Source organism: Macrobrachium nipponense, chromosome 17, assembly GCF_015104395.2.
Source record: "Macrobrachium nipponense isolate FS-2020 chromosome 17, ASM1510439v2, whole genome shotgun sequence".
In the NCBI taxonomy this organism is placed as follows: domain Eukaryota; kingdom Metazoa; phylum Arthropoda; class Malacostraca; order Decapoda; family Palaemonidae; genus Macrobrachium; species Macrobrachium nipponense.
Window position 1 is genome coordinate 74265843 of NC_087210.1, and position 16713 is coordinate 74282555.

Here is a 16713-nt window from a genome sequence, read left to right on the forward strand (position 1 = left end):
TTAAATGTAAAGGAATCAGTACAATTGACAGGAATTCCGTTGAGATAGACTGGTATACATTATAATAATAATAATAATAATAATAATAATATAATAATATAAATATCTAATATTAATATATTATTATATTATATTATAATAATAATAATTAATTATTATTATTATATTATTATTATTATTATTATTATTATTATTAATTATATTATTATTATCATTATTGATTATTATTATTATTATTAATTATTATTTATTAGTTTATTCATTATTATATTTTATTCTTATTACTATTTATTATTCTTATTATTATTATTATTATTATATTTATTATATATTATTTATTATTTTTATTGACTCATATTAATTTATTATTATTTATTAGTATTTCCTTATTTATTTGGTATTATTAATTATTGTAGAGGTTATTTTTGGTGCTAATTATGAATATTGGGAACAATTCCGAAAAGTCATTCACTTGCTGTTGCAAATTCAATGAAAGAACAGAATGTACATATGCCAGAAAACAAAGGAAAACACATCAAAGTGGAGGCTGGTAATAATAATTACGATAATATGTAAATGAACATAAGAAAACTAGAAAAAATGCTTGCATATACAACAGTAGTCGAGATCAGTAAGAATTTAAAGGCAATGCCGGGGACTTTGAATCAGCAACACAATCCCCCTTACATTTACGATCATCGACAGCTACAGAACTACCAGGAAGCCTTTTCCATAACAGAGCACTGTAAGCAATATGCTGACTCCTCTCCTAGCGCGATATCATGGCACTGTAAAACGAGCAGCACGCACTAATTCTTGAGGTACAGACATAAAAGGGGGAATTACAAGTTCTTTGCTGGAACACAGATATTAATATATGAAATACAGTCACATTAATGTCCCGGGATTTCGTCGAGGGGATCAAGACCCCCAAGCCTGCATTCATCTAAAAAAAAAGGGGAAAAAAATACACACACAGTTGTCGAGGACTGAGCATAGTCTATATTTACTTTTATTAGGTCATTAAAAAGAAAAAAAAAGTCGTTTGGAGCTTCGCTTAACTATTTTTTTAATAAAGGTTCTTAAACACTTAAGGAAAAAAATTCGTCGATTGCAGAGAGATTAGCAGTTTATCAGTTTCAATCAAATTTTCCTGTTCACTTATATGCTGATGCGACGAATCCCAAATCATTTTCATCTCGAATTCCTCTGAAAGGCGATCTCTCTCTCTCTCTCTCTCTCTCTCTCTCTCTCTCTCTCTCTCTCTCTCTCTCTCTCTCTCTCTCTGTGAAATGTTCCGGCCTCAGCTTTAAATGCAGATTTTACGAGCAATGCTGACTAGGCCGGACAAAATCCTTAGAAATTCGTCTCCCCTGGGAAGATTTTCGCTCATTTTCCTTCATCTAGAATTCATTTCATCTTTTCTATGAAATTTAATACCAGTGAGGTTTTAAAAAAAAAAATACTTGGATTATGCAAACTGGAGAGATCTGCAGAAGTAAGAACAGGATGTTAAAAAGAAAAAGTCACACACACACACACACACAAACATATATATATATATATATATATATATATATATATATATATATATATATATATATATATATGTATGATTGTTTAGGTATACGTATATGCACATGTATATCTATGTAATTTATGTACTTATACATGTATATATATGTATGTATGTATATGTATATATATATATGTATGTATGTATATGTATATATATATAAATATGTGATATATATATAAATATATATATATATATATATATATATATATATATTGTGACGAAGTGCCAAGTATCTGAGTACTACACTTACCATTCATTAATTGTTACCTCACAACAGCCAGACACCTGAACCCTCATCACAGGTACTAAACGACTGAATACTCTAAAGGCAACAGTGATCCTTTAACAACTTACCAGTATTGCAAAAAAATCAGACTAAGTTCATCAAAACAGGTGTGAGGTAATCTTGTAAGTAATTAGATTAATCAAACGGCATCACTACAGCAACAACTTTAAAAGTCTAAGTATTTCCCTGATTTCAAAAGTCTAAGTACTTCCCTGGTTCTAAGTCACTTCAAGTTAATTGAAGGAAAACAGATCAATCACCACTCTATGTTTCTACCTAAGCTAAATATAATCATATGCAAATATACTGGTTAGAAATGAAATACTTATAAAAATTTTAAATACAAAAATTTATTATTAAAATCAAAATTATAAGTGAAAATCACAATATCAAGGAAAATTACTGTTACTTGAAAACAAAGCAAAGTTTAATAAATTCTTGAATCAATTAAGTAAAATTAAATCAAAATTAATTTATCACAAAATTCAAGAAAATTAATTCAATCACATTTCAAAAGTGTTAGGCAATACTTAAAATTTGGAAATTAATTCACAAGTGCTAAACAACAATAAAACTTGAAAAGAATTCTAAGTGCAAATTAATTCACAAGTGTTAAATTCAATTAAATGTGCAACGATTAAGTAATGGAATTAACTAAGTTAATTAAATTGTGAATGCAAATGAAAACACTGAAAAATGTGGAAAATACCAAAATTGCAAAAAGTATTAATCACACAGAATATAAAATAAAAAGACACACTTCAATAAGAAAATGGATAAATGCACTTCAAATGAAACACACACAAAACACAAAAATTTGCAATGTGTAAAAATGTAAATAGTTTCATTCAAACCATTGTAACCATTAGTTATTAGTTCTCTAAACCATCGTAACCAATAGTTATTAGTTTCTTACCAAACCACTGACTATTAGTTATTAGTTGCAATTAATAAAAATATAACACACTTTACCTTCTTGGTATACCAATTTTCTTTCTTTGCTGCAGCTTGTTCAAAAATTCACCACAATTCACAAAAATAGGCGCCGCTACACACTAATATAATGTTTGTTCAGATTCCACAAAGCACTAAATAATAATAAATAAACTTTAAGAAATATCAAATCTAAATCTACTAGTTACGAGTGACCAATTTATGTTACGTTAATATAATCTCAAGTATGTTGAGAGAGAGAGAGAGAGAGAGAGAGAGAGAGAGAGAGAGAGAGAGAGAGAGAGAGAGAACGCTTTGAGGATTTAAGCCCGAATGAATTCTTTCAATTCGCACAAGAGCTGGGCAGTGGATCTGGCACAAAACGTTTTCGGCAATGAGAAAGATGATGCAATTCTTTCTAGAAGCTTCTAATAGTGACGTCATTCAGCAAAGATGAACGCGTACGAAACGACTATACATTCATGTACGTACCAGCTCAACAAAGACACTTAACTGATCGAGACAGAAATCGAGCAGTAATTACGGAGACTGCCAGCTCCCTTAATCTCAAGGGGATAAAAAGTAACTGAAACAATTCTAGCTTCGAACGGACAAAGATAATCTCTCTCTCTTTTCATAATACGTTATATATTCTTTTTATATTATGTTATGCAGAAATCTGAACACGCATTTTAAGATATGTTACAACTCTAAGCTAGGTAGGAATCTGAAAAAATGTTGCCAAAATTCTTTATATAACATTTTATACAGTCAAAGAGGGGATATATGCATTTTGAAAGTACCAATATATATAATATAATATAATATATATATATATATATATATATATATATGTATATTTATATATATATATATATCATATGCGCAATTCTTTTATATTAAATAAGCTTTCGATCTTTTTAAGAAGAGCAAGTTATGAACACTAACACACTAGGACGAAACTCGTTATCAATCTAAAACACTTGTAAATAACGGCCTTATAATAATAAATAATAAACCGCAGACAGACAGACTTCGTTTGATAATGAAACTTTTAGAATTAGCATGCTGTGACCTCTAAAAGTCTTTGAGGGAGCGAGCATCAAATCCGAAATTCTCGAGAGAGGTACCACATTCCGCAAACATGAAAAATGTAACGGATAAATAACTGAAGAGGCAAGACTAACAGAAAAAAAAGACGAATACAAAGTAGAGCGGTGAATTAATGGTTCACATTTCACATTAAACCACCAGGCTCTGGCCAATCCTATGAAGTATGAAGATACGATCTTTAAAGGACGCGTCATGTACCAAGCGACACCGAATTAGCCAGACATCAAATTAAGTATTCAACATGCCATTTGACCAGGGTTGTAATCGAGGTAAATATCCCGTCTCGGCAGCAAAGCTTGTCAATTAATTCTTTCTATTCTTTAATGACAAAGTATTATTTTTTTTTTTTTGTCAAGGACAAAGTCAATGAATTATTATTCTTCAAGGACAGTCAATGAATTATTATTCTTCAAAGAAAAAGTCAATGAATTATTATTCTTCAAGGACAGTCAATGAATTATTATTCTTCAAAGAAAAAGTCAATGAATTATTATTCTTCAAGAACAGTCAATGAATTATTACTCTTCAAACAAAGTCAATAAATTTATAATTTTTTAAAGACAAAGTCAATTAACTTTATTTTCCAAAGACAGTCAATGACCTATTATTTTTTACGAACATAGTAAATGATTTTTTAAAGGATAAAGTAACGTGGTAATAGTTGATTAACGTTAGATATTCTGCTTAGTTAAGGTACTCTTGTACATACAAATACATAATTACTATATTCCCTTTAAAACTGTCCTAAAATAGGTTCAGTTAGAGTATAAACATATTCTTCCTTCACCTCTTTTAGACATCGTGAACATATTTAAAGAGAATGTTGAAAGACCTTTTAACTGACGTTTTACAGCTAAAATAAAACTTTTAATACACTTTAAAATATGTATGCACCTTTACCTTATTGCTCAATATCTAACAGGAACTCACAATGAGAATATCTTAAGTTCGGTCAGTGATAAAAAATATCAGTTGCGAACAAGCATAGAAAATGCAGAACATTCCGAATTTCTATTTCTGAAAAACATGCTGCATAAACACTATTTCAGTAATGTTTATATCGAAACAAGTCTTGGATAACTGCTGCAAAATTAACGTTCCCAAAGATTATACTTTCGGAAGCCAATTAGGCTGTTTTATTATTCTATACATTTCTGTGATAACCAATTTTTCATGAAGGACAGACCTTCAAACACACTTAAGACAAGTCTGCCCTCAAGAAAATGCCAGGGGTCATCTATAACCTAAGTTTAATTATTAGACAGACACTGTATCCCAGCTCTTTAGTCCATTGATCCGACATTTAGAGATGCGAGTGAAATTACTGAGCAGAATAGAACAGAATAACAAATCTACGACAAAAGCCAAGCGCTGGGACTTATGAGGTCATTCAGTGCTGAAAGGGAAGTTGACAGTTTGAAAGGTTTGAAAGGTGTAACAGAAAGAAAACTGTTAGGAGAGGGTGACAAGATGAAAGAAAGAGAATATGGGGGGAGGTATACTGAAAAGGAATAAATGGGGTTGCAGCTAAGGGCCGAAGGGACGCTACAAAGAACCTTAATTAATGCCTACAGTACACCACATGACGTGCACCGACGGCACTACCCCCTACGGGGAAAATTGATGAAATGCAATGTGCTGTTTGTTTGCATGGTGTTTTTACGCTGCATGGAACCAGTGGTTATTCAGCAACGGGACCAACGGCTTTACGTGACTTCCGGACCACGTCGAGAGTGAACTTCTATCACCAGAAATGCACATCTCTAACACCTCAGTGGAATGCCCGAGAATCGAACTCGCGGCCACCGAGGTAGCAGGCCAAGACCATACCGATCACGCCACTGAGGCACTATGCAATTTGCTGTTAAGAAAACGAAGAGCCGACCCAGTCACCAGCTAAATGGAGAGGCTCTTGAACAAAACCACCACAAACTGAACCGTATGTATTTTGGATCTCGCCAGTCGAACACTTACCATGATGCCCTCGAGTCTTCGCTACAGCAGACTGTGTCTGTACAATATAAACCAAACCTTCGCTCTGTAACGAGAGCTTAACGAGCTCTTGTGATTTCAGTTTTTGCTTTTGTACATACTATATTGATTTTTTCCCCTTCCGTACTGTTCTCTTTTCTACGCTTGCATATGACTGATTTTTCTTTTCGATTTCCTACCACTTTTTTTATCGAATTTGTTTTGAATTTTTTCAAATCAGGGTTGAATCGAAATTGGTGGTCTTTAATGAATAAAGATGATTCAAGTACAAGAGTTGATTTTCATCTTTTTATCGACACAACGCTTTCCTCAGGATAAATCTGTGGCAGATAAATTTCTCCCTTAATTTGGGGTGAATCCAGCTTCAAATACAAGCTAAGAAAGGATTGAAAGGATGAGAATTGTACAGTTACGTGGAAATTTCAAATTGGTTTTTGTCGGCGAAAAAATGGATATGCTTTGGTCCTACGGAGGAATGGGTGACGAGAAAGAGGGGCGAAGAGCGTATAAGAATGTGTGTGTGTATGAAATAAATAAATAAATAAATAAATAAATAAATAAATAAATAAATAAATAAATAAATATGTATGTGTGTGTATGTGTGTGCGTTAAACCTAAGATGAAAAGGGAAACCGCCACCCGGTTGTATTGTGAGGAGAAAGCATAGGATTTGCAAGCATTTTTTGAAGAAAGGCCCCGAAATACTGGAACAGGCATGGGATAAAAAGAAAAGAATAATACAACACGGTTAACAAGGAAGGTGAGGCAATGATGGTGTGTGTGTGTGAGAGAGAGAAGAGAGAGAGAGAGAGAGAGAGAGAGAGAGAGAGAAAGCTAAAGTAGTATTGCCAAATTAGTTGCCATTATTGGATCAACGAACCCTCGGGGCGCGTAGACTTCTTCATTCTAAAGAGCCCGGAGAGTCCTTATCGATCTCTCCTGGGTAAAAGACCGCCCTTAGAGCCCTCCGGCGTAAGGGCGTTTCTTCTCGGCGGCCGCGAGAGTCGGATAGACCTCTGGTGCACGCGGGAAAAGATTTGATTCATTAGCCAGCCCCAGCCACGCTGCAGGGGTGCGGACGGGCGCTCAATAGGTCATTTCGCCGTATTCAAAGATAAACTTGGCATTCTGATGTTACGAAGAAAATGGATTACTATTTATAGCATGCGTGAGATATGTCCATACACATTGCGTTTGAATAAGATATATAAATAGTTCGTTTACACATAAATACACATATTTAATAGTTCACTGAAAAACATACAGGCACACGCACCTACACACACGTACACACATTTATATGTATACACATATGTTTGTGTATATACATATAAATATGTGTGTTCGTGTGTGTTTGTATGTTTTTCAGCTATCCATTAAATGAAGTGAAGCTTTGATCCTGAATGCGCTTGGCAAGGAAAAAGCCTAAATCTGTGGAAATGAGTTGTTTGCTTAATGTATGCGAAGTAAAAAAAAAAAACCTGAAATATCGAGCTGGGTGGAAAAAGTATATCTTAGTTTTACGAGATCACTGAGCTGATTAACAGCTCTCCTAGGGCTGGTCCGAAGGATTAGATATTTTTACGTGGCTAGGATGTCATGGAGGGGGAGAGGTCTTGAAGTTCAAGCGAAGATGCAATGCATTACTACCCTAATGCTGTCCTCATTGCATTTTAATGCATTTTTATCTACTTATTAATTCATCAATTTGTTGTCTCTTTTTTAACAAGCGAGATATCTTTTTGAATTTCCTTTCACCCTGTCTTCTTCTCTTCTTCCTAATGAACACTATGATCTTTGGAAGCTTGAATGATCAAGTCAAAGGCCTCCATTGGCTCGTTTCACAGGAATAGGGTTCATCATCTGAACAATAATAATAATAATAATAATAATAATAATAATAATAATAATAATAATAATAATAATAATAATAATAATAATAATAATAATAGAGGCTGCAGAAGGAAGTGTAGGGGCACAAAAGACCAGCTCCTCATAGACAAAATGATAATGAAGAACAGTAGGAGAAGGAAAACCAACCTAAGCATGGCATGGATAGACTATAAGAAAGCCTTCGACATGATACCACACACATGGCTAATAGAATGCCTGAAAATATATGGGGCAGAGGAAAACACCATAAGCTTCCTCAAAAATACAATGCGCAACTGGAATACAATACTTACAAGCTCTGGAAAAAGACTAGCAGAGGTTAATATCAGGAGAGGGATCTTCCAGGGCGACTCACTGTCCCCACTACTCTTCGTAGTAGCCATGATTCCCATGACAAAAGTACTACAGAAGATGGATGCCGGGTACCAACTCAAGAAAAGAGGCAACAGAATCAACCATCTGATGTTCATGGACGACATCAAGCTGTATGGTAAGAGCATCAAGGACATAGATACCCTAATTCAGACTGTAAGGATTGTATCTGGGGACATCAGGATGGAGTTTGGAATAGAAAAATGCGCCTTAGTCAACATACAAAAAGGCAAAGTAACGAGAACTGAAGGGATAAAAGCTACAGATGGGAGCAGAAACATCAAACACATAGATGAGACAGGATACAATACCTGGGAATAATGGAAGGAGGGGATATAAAACACCAAGAGATGAAGGACACGATCAGGAAAGAATATATGCAGAGACTCAAGGCGATACTCAAGTCAAAACTCAACGCCCCGGAAAATTTATTTGATAAAAGCCATAAACACATGGGCAATGCCAGTAATCATATACAGCGCAGGAATAGTGGAATGGACGAAGGCAGAACTCCGCAGCATAGATCAGAAAACCAGGGAACATATGACAATATACAAAGCACTACACCCAAGAGCAAATACGGACAGACTATACATAACACGAAAGGGAGGAGGGAGAGGACTACTAAGCATAGAGGACTGTGTCAACATCGAAAACAGAGCACTGGTGCAATATCTGAAAACCAGTGAAGACGAGTGGCTCAAGAGTGCATGGGAAGAAGGACTAATAAAAGTAGACGAAGACCCAGAAATATACAGAGACAGGAGAATGACAAACAGAACAGAGGACTGGCACAACAAACCAATGCACGGACAATACATGAGACAGACTAAAGAACTAGCCAGCGATGACACATGGCAATGGCTACAGAGGGGAGAGCTAAAGAAGGAAACTGAAGGAATGATAACAGCGGCACAAGATCAGGCCCTAAGAATCAGATATGTTCAAAGAACGATAGACGGAAATAACATCTCTCCCATATGTAGGAAGTGCAATACGAAAAATAAACCATAAACCACATAGCAAGCGAATGCCCGGCACTTGCACAGAACCAGTACAAAAAGAGGCATGATTCAGTGGCAAAAGCCATCCACTGGAGCCTGTGCAAGAAACATCAGCTACCTTGCAGTAATAAGTGGTACGAGCACCAACCTGAGGGAGTGATAGAAAACGATCAGGCGAAGATCCTCTGGGACTATGGTATCAGAACGAATAGGGTGATACGTGCAAATAGACCAGACGTGACGTTGATTGACAAAGTCAAGAAGAAAGTATCACTCATTGATGTCTCTATACCATGGGACACCAGAGTTGAAGAGAAAGAGAGGGAAAAAATGGATAAGTATCAAGATCTGAAAATAGAAATAAGAAAGATATGGGATATGCCAGTGGAAATCGTACCCATAATCATAGGAGCACTAGGCACGATCCCAAGATCCCTTAAAAGGAATCTAGAAAAACTAGAGGCTGAAGTAACTCCAGGACTCATGCAGAAGAGTGTGATCCTAGAAACGGCGCACATAGTAAGGAAAGTGATGGACTCCTAAGGAAGCAGGATGCAACCCGGAACCCCACACTATAAATACCACCCAGTCGAAAAAAAAAAAAAATAATAATAATAATAACATCCCTGAGCCAAGAAAACGTGCACAAGGTAGAGATGAATGAGGCAGTGTGTGAGAGAAGGATTCAACGCACTGCCGATGAGTCCTCAGTGTAGTTAAATTTAATACCTATGACTGCTTATTTTGCATACATGTCACAGTACAGAGAACAATACAGCTAAACAGACAACACAGAATACAAGCAAACAACCCATTTCACTGCAAGTCCGATGAAACAGCTTTACTAATGACCCACATACAGATCGACGACTGAATAAAATCGCGCATTTCATGCATTTTTTGTTCTTTGCTCTGATTAACCCAACTCAGGTTGAAATTGGATTTATGCAAATACAGAACTGCATAAACGGGTAATGACCGATCCTATTTTTCCGAAGACTGGTGTGACGCTCTTATCCGACCCAAACTAAAATGATTTCTTTATTCTTTTAAATAATTATTTAAAAAAAGGGGGGGTGTGAGCAATATGACTAGGTCCTCAAAGTACAAGTTATACTAAACAATAACAACTACAACAACAGTTACAATAATATAAAAAAAAATAAATAACAATAATAATAATAATAATAATAATAATAATAGTGACCGAATAGAATTGCCGTTTGTTTGAGAGAGGATCTTCTTCCGAAATAAAAACAACAATAAAATAATAATAATAATAATAATAATAATAATAATAATAATAATAATAATAATAATAATAATAATAATTACTACAATGAATAGTATAACACCTCCATCCGAATGTCCTTCTCAAAGAACCTCTGTTGCCTGTGAAATCCATTACAGAAATCGAAAAACTTCTTTTTCGTGGAATACTACAAAATAATCAGCAACGTCAGAACTTTCACTAAAGTTTGGAGTAAATTCCAAGAATAATTATTGGTGGTGCGCCGTAGCTGGCTCCCTCTGAGTTCTTCGTACGTATTCTATAAAGGATGCGTGAGAAATTACAAACTTGGGAAAATGGTTATTAGCTCTGCGGGACATATACGGATGAGTTACAGCAGCCAAACGGTAATTTAAGTTCTCTCTCTCTCTCTCTCTCATATATGCACACACTCAGTTGTTCGCATTCAATATTCAGGTTGCATGAAAGAACAAAATTACGAACACGCTTAGTAATTGTTAGGACCAAATATGGATAAGTTACGGCGGTCAAGCGGTCATTTAAGTCCCGCCCCCTCAACCCAACCCTCTCTATCTCTCTCTCATACATGAACACTCGCAGTTCCATGGATGCTATGCTAAGAGTGCAAGCAGCGGAGTACACTTATTCACTCACTTTCTGTGCTCTCCAGTATAATTATCGTCATTATTTTCGCTTACTTGGGTTTATGGCTTGCTTTATACGTGTATGCTCATTATAAATAATAATAATAATAATAATAATAAAATCATTAGTTCTCTAACCTACCCTAACATGTAATATGGTCACTCACTTTTAAATTACTAAAATTTGGGGTCGGGAAAAACATTTGGTATCCTAAAATATTAGATAACGGAACTCAATCCCCATTATGCTAAATCGAAAACAAAAATTAGAAGGCATGAATGAATGCCATTTATTAATGAAAATCATAAGGTAAAATGCTAATTATCAATGATGATTTCAAAGTAATATTTGCGAGAAAAAATTCTTTTCAATTAATCGTTGAAAAACAATAATTCACCGTAAGATAATCCATACCAAACGAAAGATCTCTCTAAGAATGAAAACCCTTTAGAAATAATCAAGTATAAAATTCAAAGGCATTAAGGCTCTAGAAAGGAAAGTTAGAAAGATACCAAGTTGAAAGTTAGAACGATAGGAAGGTTACAAAAGTTAGTGAGAAAACAAAAATGGCCGTCCATTATCCGATTTCTAAAGTCACAAGAAAGAGGGGAAAGGGATTTCTTTTTCCGAAACTTTCTTTCTGTATTCTTTTAAGAGAAAAGAAAGTGAAAAATTGTATTTTTAAATTACAAGAGTAGACATCTTGGATTAGTCCGTAAAGGTCTATAACTCAGCTTTCGTAATCTCTCATTCACGAAAATTTCGAAGCGTCTCAGAGAATTCAAGATTAAATACAGTTTTACCTTCTTGTATCTTAGTACAAAGGCCGATGATGTCCCTGGTAATCCAATTTCCTTATTAAACCCCTACCTTTCTGAAACAAGAAATAATGAAAGGAAAAGGAAACAGATGACCATATCTCGCCTGGAAAAAGACTTACTCGCATTTTGGAAATTTGAAGATCATAGATTATATGACAAGGTAACTTATATCGTATTTCTGCTTAAAAGAACTCCGTTTCCCAGAAGCATCAAAATTAGTTTCACTCGCGGGTTTCTGTAATAAGTATTGATCTTATTGCCTCATTGTATCCACTAATTCTTGTCTGAGCCAAGGAGCGTCCAAAAGAGGAGTGAACGATCCTTCAAACTACTTTGTTCTTCAGAGATTCATGAGGCCAGTGTATACTCGTATACGTATTTCCCATATACAGGGAAAAGGACACTAAATAAAAGATAGTTAATAATGTAACATAACAAATAGACATTATTCTGGATGAGACAAATTTTATCGAAGGAAAATGATATACGAACAGAGAGAAAGAAAATAAATTCGTTTTTATCAGTGATTTACCCTGTAGCATACCTGCGGGGAGGTGTACCCTCTGAAAAAAAAAAAAATCACAAGTAAAAATTGAACATCCAAGCATGAAATTTCATTGTTCATTGACAGTAAGTTTTGTTAACTGACTGTAATGTGTGACACTATTTATGGATACTTAGGATTGAGAGCAATAACTGTAAGACCACACCTCTTTATAAAGCAACTAACTATGGCACCTAAAATAACTCAATATCTTTAGTGTCACATACCTCAGTCAATCAACAAAACTCAAGTTAAGTTAGGGAATACTAAGTATACTATACATTAAAATAAGCCAGCTGACTACTCCGTGCAACGAAAAACCGAAATCAATCAACTTCTCATCCATTCTAAGATTAGACAAATGTGTTAATTTCCTCAGATGTTTTGGCAATAATTATAAAGACTTCTCTATCTTCACAGGCAAGCAGCAGCTGTCCACGAGACCCTGCCGACAAGTCATCCCTCCTCTGAGCCTACTGGAGTCAGAGTTGAAACACTTCTTTTGCTGTTGGTTTTGTGGCTCGAAGATGCCTTCACTGTTTGCAACGGCTTGAATCTCAAGAAATACGAGAGAGCAGCTCACTGTCTCCTTCGTCTGCGACTTGAGTAAGGCCCACTCGAAGACAGACTTCGAGTGCTGTATCAAGTTGCCTGCCACGTCAAGGGAAAGGCAAAGTAGTTGCAAATTGACCGGCAAATAGTCAAGACAACCCACCGACCGCAACCCAGAGCAAAAGCAACCGGCATGATCAACATGCTACCTCTGTGATGTGATTAGAAAGTCCATCCCTCTGAACGAAAAGTGTTCAGGCGTCTTAGAAGAGAATCAGATCCAAAGGGGAACCGCGACTGACTCTTAGCTTTTAGAATCGAAATCTGTCATCTCTTCTCGGTTAAACTGAACAGGAATTCGTCGATTGAGTGAATGGAAACTCAAGATCATCTTAATAGAGCGTTACATTCACGATGTAATGCTGATATTATGGTCGTTTTAAGCGTTCTGTTTCCTCCGTAACTGAATCGGTCACGAAATCCTACGAATTGTTGATCCCTTCCGTTTTCTTCGTTCGATTATTTGACTTTTACTTTTCACGAGAAAAATAAGACTGAACTATAAAATCCCCCTTGCCTTCAAAGTTAAAAGTGGAAGTAGATCAAAGTAAACGAATATTTCTTACGTCTATGAAAATCAGCGTCGTTTTATTCAACCAAACAATGAGGAGGAATATCCCACATAAGACCGGTGTTCATTTTTCTCCGACGTCCATGACGTGACCCCCGTGTGAATGGGCTATTGTGGTTTAAAGTTCTAAAAAAAATAAAGAAAAAAAGTTATTATGTTTATTATAACGTTGTAAGAAGGTCGCTCCAAAGATTTAGGCAACAGCTTGAAAAAAGAAGTGAGAAGCAAGACGAGAATACTACACACACACATACACACACAACATCGCACGAAGTCAAAGCAATACGCCGAAGCAAGATGCAGAGTCCAAACAGAATGTCTCGGATGTCTCGCTATTCCTTGGACAACCAGGTCGACTACGAGAGGGCTGCCCAATCCCTCTGTCACCATCCGGAGGTCACCCGCGCGGCCGAGGAGACTCCGAGGACCCACGAGAATCACTACGAGGAGGTGACGACACCCAACGGAAACATGAGAAGAAAGCCCGGCAAACGCTCGGCGGCTGCCAAGTTTGTTTACATCAGTCCCCCCGCGCCGCAGCACTGTACTCAGGTAAAAAATAAAAATAAAATGAAAATCAGACACACACACAAACAAATAAAAAAAGTGTTGTTTCTTGTCTGACAGAGGGAGAGAGAGGTGGTATTTGAATTCACCTCTGTCTTTTAAATTTATACTCGCTTAAGAATGAATCCACGATTGCTTTCGCATTTATTTTTAATAATATTCTGGTAAAAAAAATGTCTTGAGATCCAATAAACACACATTGCCTTAGTCCAAAGCATATTTCGACAATCCTTACATCTGTTTGTTTATTTTACTTACCCATCTATCGACCTATGTCCTTGCAAGAAGAGATCTAACACACACAAAGTCCTCAGTTACAAGAAGAGATTAACTCATACTAAGTCTTTAGTTTTGCAAGAAGATATATAACACACAAAATCCTCAGTTGCTAGAAGAGATCTAACACACAGAAAGTCCTCAGTTGCAAGAAGAGATCTAACGCACACAAAGTCCTCAGTTGCAAGAAGAGATCTAACACACAGAAAGTCCTCAGTTGCAAGAAGAGATCTAACACACACACAAAGTCCTCAGTTGCAAGAAGAGATCTAACACACAGAAAGTCCTCAGTTGCAAGAAGAGATCTAACACACAGAAAGTCCTCAGTTGCAAGAAGAGATCTAACACACACACAAAATCCTCAGTTGCAAGAAGAGATCTAACACACAGAAAGTCCTCAGTTGCAAGAAGAGATCTAACACACACACAAAGTCCTCAGTTGCAAGAAGAGATCTAACACACACAGAAAGTCCTCAGTTGCAAGAAGAGATATGACACACACACAAAGTCCTCAGATGCAAGAAGAGATCTGACACACACACAAAGTCCTCAGTTGCAAGAAGAGATCTGACACACACAAAATATTCAGTTGCAAGAAGAGATCTATCACACACAAAGTCTCAGTTGCAAGAAGAGATTTAACACACATACATAGTCTCGTTGCAAGAGATTGAACATGCACACACACAAAGTCCCCCAGTTTTGCAAGAAGAGATATGACACACACACAAAGTCCTCAGTTGCAAGAAGAGATCTGACACACACACAAAGTCCTCAGTTGCAAGAAGAGATCTGACACACACAAAATATTCAGTTGCAAGAAGAGATTTTAACACACACACAGTCCTCAGTTGCAGAATAGATCTAACACGACACACAAAGTCCTCAGTTGCAATAAGAGATCTAACACACACAAAGTCCTAGTTGCAAGAAGAGAATATGACACACACACAAAGTCCTCAGTTGCAAGAAGAAGATCTGACACACCAAAATAATTCATTTTGCAGAGAATTCTATCACACACAAGTCCTCAGTTGCAAGAAGAGATTTAACACACATACATAGTCCTCAGTTGCAGAAAGATTGACACACAAAAATTAATTGAAAACACACCACAAAGTCCTCATTTGCAAGAAGAAAGATCTGCACACACACAAAGTCCTCAGAGTTCAAAAGAAGAGATCTAACACACACACAAAGTTCCTTTTAAGGTTGCAAGAAAGAGAATGACACACACACAAAGTCTCAGTCCACAAGAGGAGCTGACAAACACACAAAATATTAGTTGCGAAGTAAGAGATTATCACACACAAAGTCTCAGTTGCAAGAATAGATTTAACACGCCTACATATCCTCAGTTGCAAGAGAGATCCTGACCACACACAAAGCATTCGTGCAAGAAGAGATCTGACAAACACAAAAAATATTCAGTTGCAAGAAGCAGATCTACCCACACACAAAGTCTCAGTTGCAAGAGAGATAACACACCTACATAGGTCCTCAGTTTGCAAGAAAGGAGATATGACACAACAACAAAGTCCCAGTTGCAAGAAGAGATTATGACAACACAAAATATTTCGTTGCAAGAAGAGATCTATCCACACACAAAGTCATCAGTTGCAAGAAAGATATTTTAACACACATACATATCCTCAGTTGCAACGAGTTGATATGACACATAAAATATTCAGCTGCAAGAAGAGATCTATCACACACAAAGTCTCAGTTGCAAGAAGAGATCTAACACGCACAAAATATTCAGTTGCAAGAAGAGATTTAACACACACAAAGTCTCAGTTGCAAGAAGAGATCTAACACACACACAAAGTCCTCAGTTGCAAGAAGAGATCTAACACACAAAATTTTCAGTTGCAAGAAGAGATCTAACACAAAAAGTCCTCAGTTGCAAGAGATCTAACACACACAAAACCCTCAGAAGAAAATACAGATTGAAATATTCACTTAGTATGTCCTTGCATGATTAATTCTCTCACAGACAGTCCTCAGGGGAAAATATAAACAATAGAAGTCATTCCCATTTTAAAGACCACAGAGATTTAAATGTAAAACTATACAACAAACAATTGTGTATTCACCAAGGATTCTTATCTGGAGACGAGTTCCTTCCCCCTCAAAACACACACACACATACGTACAAAAACTCGTACCGACAAGAATATTAGCGTATGTTTCTGAACAAAATGTCATTGGTTAAATTATCCCAACTCCCCAAGAGCTAACACAGATTTTGAG

The 16713-nt window shown here is 36.0% G+C and overlaps 1 protein-coding gene and 1 long non-coding RNA gene across 3 annotated transcripts in view; one reads left to right on the forward strand and one right to left on the reverse strand.

Moving 5' to 3' along the window:
* Positions 1–16713, forward strand: part of LOC135196334 (facilitated trehalose transporter Tret1-2 homolog) — a 195286-nt gene that overhangs the window by 167386 nt on the left and 11187 nt on the right. Inside the window, exon 3 of the mRNA XM_064223083.1 lies at positions 12855–14169. Coding sequence (XP_064079153.1) covers positions 13915–14169 — 255 coding nt within the window. The 5' untranslated portion in view covers positions 12855–13914. The remainder of the gene's footprint in view (positions 1–12854; positions 14170–16713) is intronic.
* The window catches only part of LOC135196335 (uncharacterized), a 151309-nt gene that overhangs the window by 110069 nt on the left and 24527 nt on the right, over positions 1–16713 (reverse strand). The window lies entirely within an intron of this gene.